The sequence below is a fragment of the Cotesia typhae genome, unplaced genomic scaffold (assembly GCF_013202065.1).
Source record: "Cotesia typhae breed Kobodo isofemale line unplaced genomic scaffold, CoteBio_Ctyphae contig_36, whole genome shotgun sequence".
In the NCBI taxonomy this organism is placed as follows: Eukaryota; Metazoa; Arthropoda; class Insecta; order Hymenoptera; family Braconidae; genus Cotesia; species Cotesia typhae.
The window spans coordinates 1846957-1859811 of NW_027423744.1; the positions used below are offsets into that span (position 1 = coordinate 1846957).

General features: G+C 27.0%; 2 protein-coding genes across 2 annotated transcripts; both read right to left on the reverse strand.

Moving 5' to 3' along the window:
* Positions 1-1898: 1898 nt before the first annotated feature.
* On the reverse strand, positions 1899-8961 carry Atpcl (ATP-citrate synthase). The gene is made up of 3 exons (XM_074241747.1): positions 8798-8961; positions 2988-6182; positions 1899-2901 (listed from the first exon to the last, which is right to left on the reverse strand). The coding sequence occupies exons 2-3, from the start codon at positions 6163-6165 to the stop codon at positions 2810-2812; spliced, it is 3270 nt and encodes a 1089-aa protein (XP_074097848.1). The 5' UTR covers positions 6166-6182; positions 8798-8961; the 3' UTR covers positions 1899-2809.
* Positions 8962-9644: 683 nt separating this feature from the next.
* Positions 9645-12735, reverse strand: LOC141526676 (serine/threonine-protein kinase 16). The gene is given in 8 exon segments (XM_074241745.1): positions 9645-9963; positions 10030-10145; positions 10148-10163; positions 10876-11030; positions 11103-11307; positions 12124-12296; positions 12299-12357; positions 12503-12735. Coding segments are annotated over 8 exon segments (951 nt in total). The 5' UTR covers positions 12613-12735; the 3' UTR covers positions 9645-9846.
* Between the last annotated feature and the right edge of the window lie 120 nt (positions 12736-12855).

The window sequence follows — 12855 nt, forward strand, 5'->3', positions numbered from 1 at the left end:
ATTAAAGTTAGCTGTCACTTGACCATTTTTTAATTTTATTTAACAAAAAAATTTGTTCCGAAAAATTATTTTTAAAAATGCATTTTTAATTCATTAAAATTTTTAAATGTCCATTTCTTTTTTTTTTATTTTTCAATGCAGTAATTTATTTATTAGAAAAATTATTAAAATGATTAAATATCTGCTAAATTAATTGTCATTAAATTTAGCTGTCATTTCACAATTTTTTTAATTTTCTTTATCAAATAAATTATGGCGAAAACAAATTATTAAAAAAATGGACTTGTAATTTTGTTAAAAAAAATAAAAAAATTGTCAAGTGACAATTAACTTTAATGTCATTTTATTTTTTTTTTATGACATCAAAGTTAGCTTTCACTACTATAATTTTTTTATTTTTTTTAATAAATAAATTTGCTCCGAAAAATTGCATTTTTACTTTTTTAATTTTTAGATGTCAATTTGTTGTTTTTATTTTTTTTGCCATAATTTATTTGTTAAAAAATTTTTTAAATTAATTATTATCTGCTAAATTGATTCACAGTACTAAAGTTAGCCGACGTTCTTAATTTTTGATTTTTTTCATTTATTCAATTATAACAAAAAAATATTTTTAAAAATTGTATGTGTAATTTTTAAAGTTTTCTGCATGTGAAATTTTTCTTAAAATTTTTTTTTTTAATAATTTTTCAATAAAATAAATTGTTAAAATTTTTAAATGTCGGCTAACTTAATTTTCATTTTTTCTAGTGTAACAAAAAACGTTTCGTCGTAGACATATATATATATATATTTGAATGGAATGCAATAATGTATAAATTATAGAACTATAGTTATTTGATAATTTTTCATTCAAATTTGAACCATAAATTGTAGCAAACCTATAGCTTTGAATATGATATTGAATTTAACAGACATTTATTAATTTTTTAGATTTTTATAATATTTAATTTATAGTGAAAAGAATTGAGCATGAAAATCCCAGATGTAAGAATTAAAAAAATTAGAAAAACGGTTGACGTTGAAGGCCATCTCTGCAACTTCCCGCTAGTTCCACACCTAGGCGCTTAAAATTGCACTTACGATGTTTTTGAGCTCTTCGAGCTCAAAAGTCTGATAGACATTTCATGGAACACTATTCTTTAGCATATTTCATTGAAATCTAACTATTGCATATGTCCTCATGACGCAACTTTTGAAAAATTTCGCTACTATCTGACTCAGTTCGTCGAGTTGGTTCACGATATCTCTCGAAAGAATCAAGCGTGGTTTTTAAAGCTTAAAGGCTGATGTTTTTTTTTGGAATTGATGAATAAAGCCGTTTATAAGTTATTTCAAATAAACCCATCTTCAAAAAAAGATTTTTTTCCTATTTTTTTTGAGATTTCTCAATATTTCTCCAAATCGGTTCAAATTCATAACACTGAAGTTAACCGTCAGCTGTTAATTTTAAAAATTTTTTTAACAAATCAATTACAATAAAAAAATCCTTCCAAAAATTTTCACTTGTAATTTTTATTAATTTTCACATGTGAAATTTTTTAATAATATTTTTTTTTATAATAATTAAATTTCTAAAAAATTTTTTAATATCTGTCAATTTCAGTGTCACTCAAATTCACAGGAAATCTAAGTTTCAGGGAACTTTTTAAAACGCCGTTTGGTATGTTCCGATCGGTTTAGTCCTTTTGAAGTTATAAGCGACTCTATAAGGGGAATAGGAAAGCTTCCTAGGACTTTAAAAAGTTGAGATCTGATGAAAACTCGATTTTCAAAAAACGAGGTAAAAAATAACTTCCCGATTTTCGAAAATTTTTAATTCTCTTAGAGGGAAGTTAAAAACAATGCTCAAAAAAATTACTTACCAGCAAAAGGAAAAAAAAATTAAACATCAATAATACATTTGATATAATTTATTTTGATGTATTATTTAATCACTTCTTTTTTTTTACAATTGATTACTTTAAAAGTAATATTCTATTGTGCAAATAATTTTTTCTACCTGTTGTTTACATATTTATCTCAATTTCTTTATTTAATCCACTTTTTATAATCTTTATTTTTGTTATTGATAAACAATTAAAGTGCGATTGTTGTTTAATTTATTATTATTTAGGGCCAGTTTGTGCTTCTGATCATCAGATCATCACTAAATATTAAAGTTGTTTTAATTCGTAAACAAAAATAAACAAAATATCATTTTCTTCATACATTATAAAATATTTAAATTCTAAAATGCAATAAAAGGAATGTTAAGCAACGAAAAAGAAATTAAAAAAAAAAAATATTATATATTATTTTAGTACTTTACTTAAATTCGTTATTTTGTTCGTTTCTATTAGAAATGTTAGTTATTATTAAATTGAGCAACGTCGGACGAACAAGAGCGTGCATGACGATCAGAAATTTTGCTATTAAATTTTTTTATTATTTATGTTTAGATAAGATCGATTTAATTTATCTAAAATGTGCTGGCTAAATTTGCGTCACGACTGCTCTCAAGTTTTTGTCTAAACATTTAAAATACAATTTTTCTTTATATTGTTCCGTACTTTTCTATCCGCATAATAAGTGCTATTAAACAAAAATTTAATCTATAAATATATATATATAATTCATTATTTAAAAAAAAAAAAAAAAAAAAAAAAAAAAAAAAAAAAACGAATTAAACGTAAAAATTGATTAAGAAATGTAAAATTGTACACCATTTTTAACTGTTCTCATGACGGATGAAATGAAATAGTTTTTTTGGCGAAAAAAAAAATCAATATTTTTTTTTCCTAATTTTTTTCTTTATAATCGTCAATATTTAATTGTACTGCTCTGGCAAGACGTATGAGATATCGTCCCAAGGATGTCTGTACAATCCTTGTTTTAGTCTTCTTTGATCCATATAATGACCTAAAAAAATAAAATGTAATGTAAGTAAATAAGATAGAATAAAAAACTATTTCATAGTTTTATCAATAAATAAATAAATAGCTCACCAATAAATCCAATACTCCGTCCAAGAACAAATAAACTATTGATTGCTCCTATCTCAATATACTCTTGTGCTTCTTCTCTCGTAAATGATCCAGAATTCCTGAGCATATCAACAAATGCGCATGCAATCATACCATCAACATTTAAAATAAGATTAGGTTTTTTGCTAGTAGTAATTTTTTCAACTTCAAGAGCATATTCGACCAATGGTTTTGCTGGAAAGCTTTCCATAACATATTCTTTAATGAGTTTGACTCTCATGTCAGGATTATTGATACTCTTAACACGGTGTCCAATTCCCATAATAAGTTGGCCCTTTTTCCGTGTGTTGTTGACAAATTCTTGTGGATGAAGACCCGCGTCATATGCTTCGGAGAACATTCGTGCGGCACCGTCAAGAGCACCACCGAATCTGTCTCCAATAGTCAGTAATCCAGATACTAGTGAACTGACAAGATCTTTACCAGCACGTGCACAAACGATTGTGTTGTGCGCACCCGACACTGCTGGTCCATGATCAGCCGTCAACATCAACGACATTTCCAAAAATTTACAATAAATAGGTGGTAAACATTTTTGGAACCAAAGTAAAGAAACAACTCCACCAATTCCAACATTTTGTTTCAATACTTCAGTAACTGGTACACCAGCGTACAACAATTCATGTCCACGTTCATCGCAAATAGATGTCATAAATGAGGCTGGCTTTCTAATTAATCCTAATTCACGAGCCCATGAGTAGTCCATAGGCACTGTAGGTGGTGGTACTTCTGGTTCTGGAACAATTGTACCATTTTCGACCAAGTTATGGTACACAGAGCTAATCAAATCTCCGAGAGTATCAAAACTGTCGGGGACGAAAGCTCCAGCAGCTTTTAAGGCTGCATTTTTAGCAGATGCCGTCTCAAGATTGCTGTGAGCAATAGATCCAGCATGACCAAATTGAACTTCTGATTTGAACATTGATGCACAGGTACCAATACACCATGATACCAATGGTTTGGTTATTTTTCCACTTTTTAATGCTTCACAGACCTCATACTCTTCAACTCCGCCGACTTCACCCAGGAGTACGATCAATTTTGATTCTAGGTTATTTTGATAACGCATTATGTGATCCATAAATGTTGTACCAGGATAACGGTCGCCACCAATCGCTACACCTTCAAACACGCCGTTTGATGCTTTCGAAATTATATTATTTAGCTCATTGGACATACCACCAGATCTTGATACATAGGCCACACTGCCAGGACGGTATAATTTACTGTGAAGAATATTATCCATCATACCACCGGTGTTACCTATTTTAAAGCAACCTGGTTTAACACCACCAACCGTTGCGGGTCCAATTATCGTAACATTCTTTTCATGAGCCATTAAAATAAGTTTACGGGTCATATTTTCTGGAATACCCTCTGCAATAATGGCAATCGTTCGTATTTGTGGAAATTGAAGAGTCTCTACAGTACTTTCATACGCAGAACGTAATGATGCAAATGTAACCATTACATCAGCGTCCGGATGTTTCGTCATTGCATCTTTCATTTGTTTGTAAACAGGAATTAAAATTTCTTTGTGACCCCAATAAAATTTCTGTTTATGATCACCGACAAATGGATAAACAACCGCTGCTACTGAAGGAACAGATCTTCTACAAACAAAATCAAAGTCGAGCATACTTTGGACAGCTCTTGTTTGCATTCCCCAAATAATAGCGCGTGTTGTTTTGCTGAAAAGTTGTTGCGATCCAACAGAGTCTACGGAATCGACTGTTTTTACCTTAGGTTGCTTTTCTGGCGGTGAAGCTGCTGGAGATTTAGTGTTTAGTGGTGATGTAGGGCCAACGTCTTGTCCTGATGGTAAAAGAAAGTTAGCAGTAGAAAATTCTTGAGCTTCTGGATCTGGGATTGGTTTTGTTCCCATAGCCATTCCACATATAGCTGTCATGTGTGTTTCAGGACCAAATACATACACTGGAATTCCCAAACGACGTCCTACTTCACGGATTATTCTCAACCCTTCTTGATAATTTGGACCAGCACGTCTTACGAATATTTTTATTTCATGCTCAACAAGTAATGGCTGGAATTGCTGGAGTGCTTTAACGATTCCCTTGAATGTAGCAGCAACATTTGTAAAGTTAGCAATACCTCCACCGATAATCAGTACTTTTCCATCAGGATGCTTTTCTTTGGTCATTAAACTCAAAAGAGTTTTAGCGTACTCGTATGTTTGTTGTTCGCTAGGTGCACCTGAATATTCTCCGTAATTAGCCAATTCAAAGGCACCACCCAAATCACAAATAGTGTCTGAGTAGATAACCGAAGCACCACCACCAGCTACCATTGTCCAGATACGACCCTGTGGATTTAAAATAGTTAATTTTAAACTTGCTCCAGATTTAGCGTCCAAATCAGCGATGTAAGCTTCTTCTGGGTATGCATCACGTCCGAATGGCGGTGGATAATTTATTTCACCCCAATCAGGTCGGCAAATAAAATCAGCGGTGGTATCAAGTTTAGCCGCAAGATCAAGAATGTAAATAGTATCATCAGTCACCACCAATGGATTTATTTCCATGTATGTAAAGTATAAATTAACGTAAATATTATAAAGGGCGTCGATAAATTCGGCAATCATTTTTTTCTTAACATCTGGAACATTCACAAGAAGTTTGTTGATCAAGGTATCCTGATCGGGAAGTTCTTGGCCAACTGGAACATCAAGTTTGAGTGCTTTTGCATCAACATCACCAACGTCAACTCCACCTTCATGATGAAACAAAATAGTGTCTGCTGAACGGTGAGAATAAATACAGACGTAAGCTTCTTCTTCAGGTTTATGCGGCACAAAAGGTTCAATAATAAACGTCTTGAGTTTTCCAGTTGCTTTTTCAACCTTTTGTTCTTTATTGATCCTCTCTTCTACCCATTGTCTAACCGTTAGCAAATCAGCGTTAACTTTAATCAATCCAAGTTTTCCTCGTCTTTTTATCAGTTGATCTGGTTTAACGACTAATTTTTCGGTCTTTAACCAAGGATGTTCATCGGCAATTGTTGACCAATTAGTTGTTTCGTCTATAGCAACAAAACGACATTTAGCTGCTGTTGTTCCGCTACGAAGTTTACGATTTATTAAATCTTTTCCAGTCGCTTCTCTAATCGCCTTTGCCGACATTTTTGTTGTTTTTCACTCTGAAAAATATTTTATTCATTATTATTTTATAATATTTATTTTCACTTGAATTTATAAGAACAATTTAGTTACAATCCATGTAATCATTGTGCAACAATGATAATATTTATAATTAATTGAAATTTATAAGATATATACACTCGGTTATTAATTCATACTGTGTAATGTAAACATCACCTGAATCGTTTGTGAGTTAAGTCAGTAGAGTCAAGGTAATACTTTGCAAATTATGAGAATGTAATCAACAATGAAAAATACAAATAGTAAAAACAATAATAGAAAAAATACAATTGCTGATTTAAGATTAGTTTACAATTCTACTTATGAAAATATTTATTTTGTGTTTTAGAATTAAACATACGACCATTTAAATCCAGCATCTTTTAAATTAAAATATTTGTTACAGAAAATTAATAAACGTTTCTTCATCATCAATGTAAGATTATATTCAAAAATTAATTCATTGTTTTTAGCTCGAATTTATTAATAAATTATTGACTTAATGACGAATCTAAAAAAAGTTATCGAAATTTTTTTTAATGGATTTTCACTCTTTGTAGTTGTGAAGTCAGTGAAATATTGATTTAATCAAATTTATTTTAATTTAACTCGTAAATATTGCCAAATAATTATACTTATACGAAAATTGTTAATTAAAATTTTTTTTAACTCAATTATTCATGAAAATTTAGGATTTATAATAATACACAGAAAAAAAGGTTCACTTGAGCCAATCAAGGCTATCAAATACTCAAGAGAATAAAAATTTATTGTATTAAGTATTTATTAATTTTTTGTTTTATTTATTTAATTTATATGCCAAGACAATAAGCCTAATGGTATGATAATTTGAATTAATTTAATTTTAATTACCCTATTTATGATCATTTTAATTAAGAAAAAATTACTTCTACCAAGAATAGAATTTCAAAAAAATTTTTACTTCGGCCAACACAACTTCGGTCTTCCTTTAGACACCCGAAAATTTTCTTAAGCCAAAAATTTTGTTCTCCGGTCAAGAAATTTTTTTTTTTCTGTGTACTTATTTAATATTTGATTTTGAAAGTTGAGTTTTCATCAAATATTAATATTTTGATCTCCTAGAAACCTTTGACTTTCCAAAAATGATTGTAAACTCTAATTAATTTTTATTTTAAATAAAACAGCTCTGGACGCCCTAACTCGATAATAAAACATATGGTGATATGTGTCACTTTCACTTGTCACACTTGAACTTTTACACGCCTAACTGTAAATATAAAAACTTTCTCTCATCAAAAATCATAAAATTTTGTTAAATTTCGATGTAAGAATTAAATTTTTATTTAAAGTTGGATACTAAAAAAATGTATGATTTACAAGTAAGAAATTAAGCTATCAAAGTATTTATTCAAAAATCTTATGATAAATAATAATGAGTTAAAAAAAAACTTGGATTAGAAAGATGGATATAAAATTAAAGATCATGTCGTAATACATCACGCGATTCATAAATTTTATTAAACTATTTTTTATTCACTCCTTTATGACGCGATAGATGATGCGACCACGTGGCGATAAGACTTGGGCTAATCAATAATTCGGAATTTTAAAAATAGAAAATTCGTTATCGTTACACTGAATATTCACAAGTTAATTATTTTTTTGGCAATTATAAATTTTATAAATTAACATTTATATTAAAATTAAAATATTTTGTAAATTATCTTTTATAAAAGTGATTGTTACATCATCCAAGATTTAAGAGTGCTTGAAAAGTACTTCCGTATTTTTTTTTTTTTTATTGACAATAATGTAACTAACAATAAAAATGAAGAGGTCAAGATCATGCCGATATGATTTAATGACACTTATTAATTAAGCTTAATTTAAATTGTCATTATACATATTATTACCTATTTGCTGTTAGTTCCTTAATTTAAAAAAAAAAAAAAAAAAAAACAATGAATAGAAAAAAATGTTTCAGTAGTCCAGTTAATTTTTATAAGGGCATAATTTGAAATCTAATCGCGTCATTATATGACTCTCATTAAAATTTATAATTTAAATTTACCAGCGCTTGCTAAAGTAACGGAATATTTTTTTCGGTTTTGTATTTTTTCTGTAACAAATATAAAATATAGTTAACATATGAATAGTAACATTTATTCATTTTGAGGATTATAAATAATTTTGATAAATAATTCAATATATTGAAATTTAACAATAGATTAAGATTAAAAAAATTCACAGTTAAAGTAAATTTAATTTGCATAACATAGCAATAAACAAATTGTTAAATTAAAATAAAATATAATTATTAAACTATAGAAAAAAATATTTGTATCTTATCTTGAAATCTTTTAAAATCAATAGAACAAATTATCTTACTAAAAAAATAAATTTTTGCAATTTGCAATCACAAATAAGTGACAAAAAATAATTCGTAAATTTATTCAATTATGATTGTAAGAAAGCCAATTTATGGCTCACTTTTGTTGATAAAAAAAAATGTATGTATAATTGCTAACCTCAATAATAGATTATGTCTGTCGGCACTTTAAGGCCTCGATGTGTGTAAATGTAAAATAATAATAATAATAGTAATGTGATAAAAAATAAAAAAATTATTTACCACGCGTTTATAAAAACTTCCACCGATGAGCGAAAATTTGGCAGTATTTGGGTCCGATTAAACTCACAAACGACAAATTTATTAAAATTCGATACTTGAAGGTTATTTCGTTCTTGTAATAAAACTCATTTACTGTACGTCCGAACCGAACGCACGCGTGGAAGTGACTAATTCTTATTCCAACTTGTCTCTCAAGTTTACACGCTTTTATATTGAGAACTATAATTTTTCGTAAAATTCCCTAGAAAATCACTAGCTGATTTAATTACGAATCTTAAATTATAAATAATTAATCATTGAAATAAAAATAAATAACTTCACTTTATTACCACGTTAACTGTTTTCGGAGTTAAATTTGGATGTTTTTAACTTTTAACTTTATTGATGTTGAATGTTCAGAAAATTATTCTTGTTGCTGACGTTGGAGATCATGGAAATTATTAATACGTCATATCGTACGATACCCACCCCAACTTGTAGTTTAAAAAATATAAGATCTAATAGAATATTTTCTATTGAATACCTTTTTCTTTCTTTATTACACAGAACGAGTGAAACAGGAATACATTTGTATCCACTTAAAATTTATACTGAACTTATTTTAAAATTTTATGGCTTTAAAATGATTAACATATGTTTTTAATTTAATTTTTATTAGTGATGAAAATATTTATTTGTTTAACAGTAAAAGACACATAGTATATTATTATAAATATATTTTAACAGTAAATTTTATTTTATTGAAATATTTTACGTATAAATTTTCTAATTTCGATGTTTATCCACAACTTTTATGAAAAAAATTTTTCAAAACTGAATAATCATTGTAGAAAAAATGTATTTTACGTTTTCAATGTTAAATACGTATTGTTAAGTTTATTTTTATTTTTAATTTATTAAAAAATTTAAATGTATTGCAATAGAAATCAAAAATTAAAAATACATTAACTTACAATTCAATTAAAAGATATTAAGTAATATTACTAATAATTAAAAATGCAATATTTTTGATAAAAATACTTATAAACAATAATTATTATTGTTTCATTTCAAATACGTCCCTCTATCTTAGTGATAACGTCGTGAACATTTTCTAATACACTATAAATGTATGGTCTTTCCATTGGATTTGTTTTTAACATTGATTGAATTAAATTTTGAATATCCTGGTACAAAAAAATTACTTCAATTAATATTGTTTGAAATTAAATAAAAAAGATGCTTGTTTTTACCTCATTATACGGTGCATTTTCCGGAAAAGTTATATTACAACTTATCACAGCGAGAGCGACACTGTCTCCTTTTTCATAAACTGCTTCAAATGGGCTTTTGAAGTAACATAAAGCTACAGAATACATCCAAGTGACTGAAATTATAAATTATTATGTGTTACTTGTATTCTATTTTTGTTAATTTCATTATTTAATTCTAATAACATACAAAATTTTGAATTTTTATCAAAAATACAATTTTTTCTCTAAATATGTTTAATTTGTTGGTGTGGAAAGTAAAAATCTTTCGAAATAATTTTAAAACAGACAATTAATAAATAATGAAATATTATAATTATTTAGGATAAAAAATGCAGTGTTACATATATCATGAGAACAAACTAAATTTGTAGATTTTTAAAATCATTACTATTTATATCCTCGTGAAATTTGTAACATGACATATTTCAAATTAATCTATATATTTAGGAATTTTATAAGCCATACAATTTGAGTGAGAAATTTACAAAAAAAATAATGTGAAAAACAAATTTGAAACAATCTAAAAATTATTGGAGTATCACATACCAGTGTACTTCAAATGATTCTTTACTTGAAAGGTAGAAGAAAATATTGTTTTTTAAACAATACGAAATATTACATGAAAATGAAGTTAGCCGACATCTAAAAATTTTAAAAATTTTTTTCATTCAAAAAATTATTACAAAACAATTAAAAAAATTTTCATTTGTAAAAAGCTAGAAAAACTGTGAGTGCAATTTTTAAAAATATTTTTTTGTTCTAATTTAATTCATAAAAAAATCATAAAATTAAAAACGTCGGCTAACTTTAATATTATAATATTACCCAAATATCCGTACGCTCATCAATCATACAATAACTCTCAACATTAAATAATTCTGGCGCTCGGTATGGCATTGAACATCGTTCAGCAGCGATATCTTGTAAAGTTTGAGCCTCTTGAGTACCACACACTTTAACTCTGGCTTGGGCAACTGATCCTGCATGAAAAAAATTTGTATAATTTAGATATTTTATAAAAAAATTAGTCATTTAATAAAATTTTTAGTTACCTAAATCCATAATGATAGGATTTAATGCATCATCGAGTAAAATATTAGCAGTCTTTAAATCTCGATGGGCAAGAGGTTCTGGTTTAATATCATGAAATACTTTTACACCTTCACATATTTGTTGAAAAATAAGTAATACATCTAATGGGCTGAAATAATTATTTGTCTTCGCTCTTTTTTCTAGTTCATAAGCTAGCGTTCCTTTCTAAAAATATTTAATATTTAATTATTTTATAGTTTACTTAATTATTAACAAATTTTCAATAATGCCGTAAACAATTTTACCAAAGTAAATCTCTAACCAGCCAAGATCTGCTGCCGCATAGTTATCAAATTTTCAATTCATTAGAACAATTACCATAATTAAATTATATTATTTGTTTATCAGACTTAAAACGAAAAATTTTTACATGTAAGCGTAATTTTGAATTTAAACTTTCTATTTATATTGCATTAACTAGTTATTATGATAACACTGAAGTTAACAGTTAGCTAATTTAAAAAATTTTTTAATAAATCAATTACAATAAAAAATGCTTCTAAAAATTTTCACTTGTAATTTTTATTAATTTTTACAAGTGAAACTTTTTAATTTGATTTTTTTAATATAATTTTATTGCTACAAAATTTTAAAAAAATTTTTAATGTCTGTCAACTTCAGTGTTATAAAATTTTTGACTTGAAAAATAAATTAATATTAATAATAATGAAGTTAGCAGTCAGTTGTTAATTTAAAAATTTTTTAATAAATCAATTGCAATAAAAAATGCTTCTAAAAATTTTCACTTGTAATTTTTATTAATTTTTACAAGTGAAACTTTTTAATTTAATTTTTTTATGATAATCTAATTGCTGTAAATATTTAAAAAAAATTTTTTACATCTGTCAACTTCAGTGTCATTAATTATGAAGATAATTTCTTTCATTTGATAGTTAACCTGAGGCAGACTTACACTGAGTAGTTTTTACATTTGGTTAGGCTTAATGTGAATTGTAAATTTGAACAAGAAAAAAATATTACGTGATAATACGGCAAAACAAGTAGAACTTGACTTGTTGCATTGATAACGGGATCGGCAGCTCCCTTGGACGTTGAATCAATGCATTCAATAATATTTACATGCTTCAATATTGTATGATATTCAATTTCTTTAGCAGCTATTTGCTGATCTTCAGAACTATGACATATTATTTTTTTAATGCATATTTTTTACGAGTCATAGAATCTTCTACTAAATAAACGGAACTGAAACCTCTGAAAAAACAAAAACAAAACAGTCATTAATGTTATACAGTCATAAAATAAATAAAATATTTTAAGGCTTAACTTAAAAATTTAAATATATTTATTCTATAACTAGGTAAGAAATTACAATCAAATGATTAAGAAATGTAATTACCCATCAGCAAGATGTTCTAAAACACGATATTTCTTATCGTTAACAGCAATTGTTTCTTTTGAGCAAAGACAGCCCATTTTTAAAATTAAATTCAATCCTAAGCTATTCATTTTTCTAAATTACACATATTTACAATTGTACATTAATTGACACACAAATTATTTAATTAAAATACATATCTTTTAACTGATTCATAAGTTGATTTTTTTGGAATGTATATTATCAATGTCCACAAAAAAAAAAAAATAAAATTGATGATTGACGTCCAAAATAAATAATGAGAATAATCGATTAAAAGTTGACAAATTGAAAGATAGATGGCAGGAATTGATTATTGAGTAGCACACAAATTT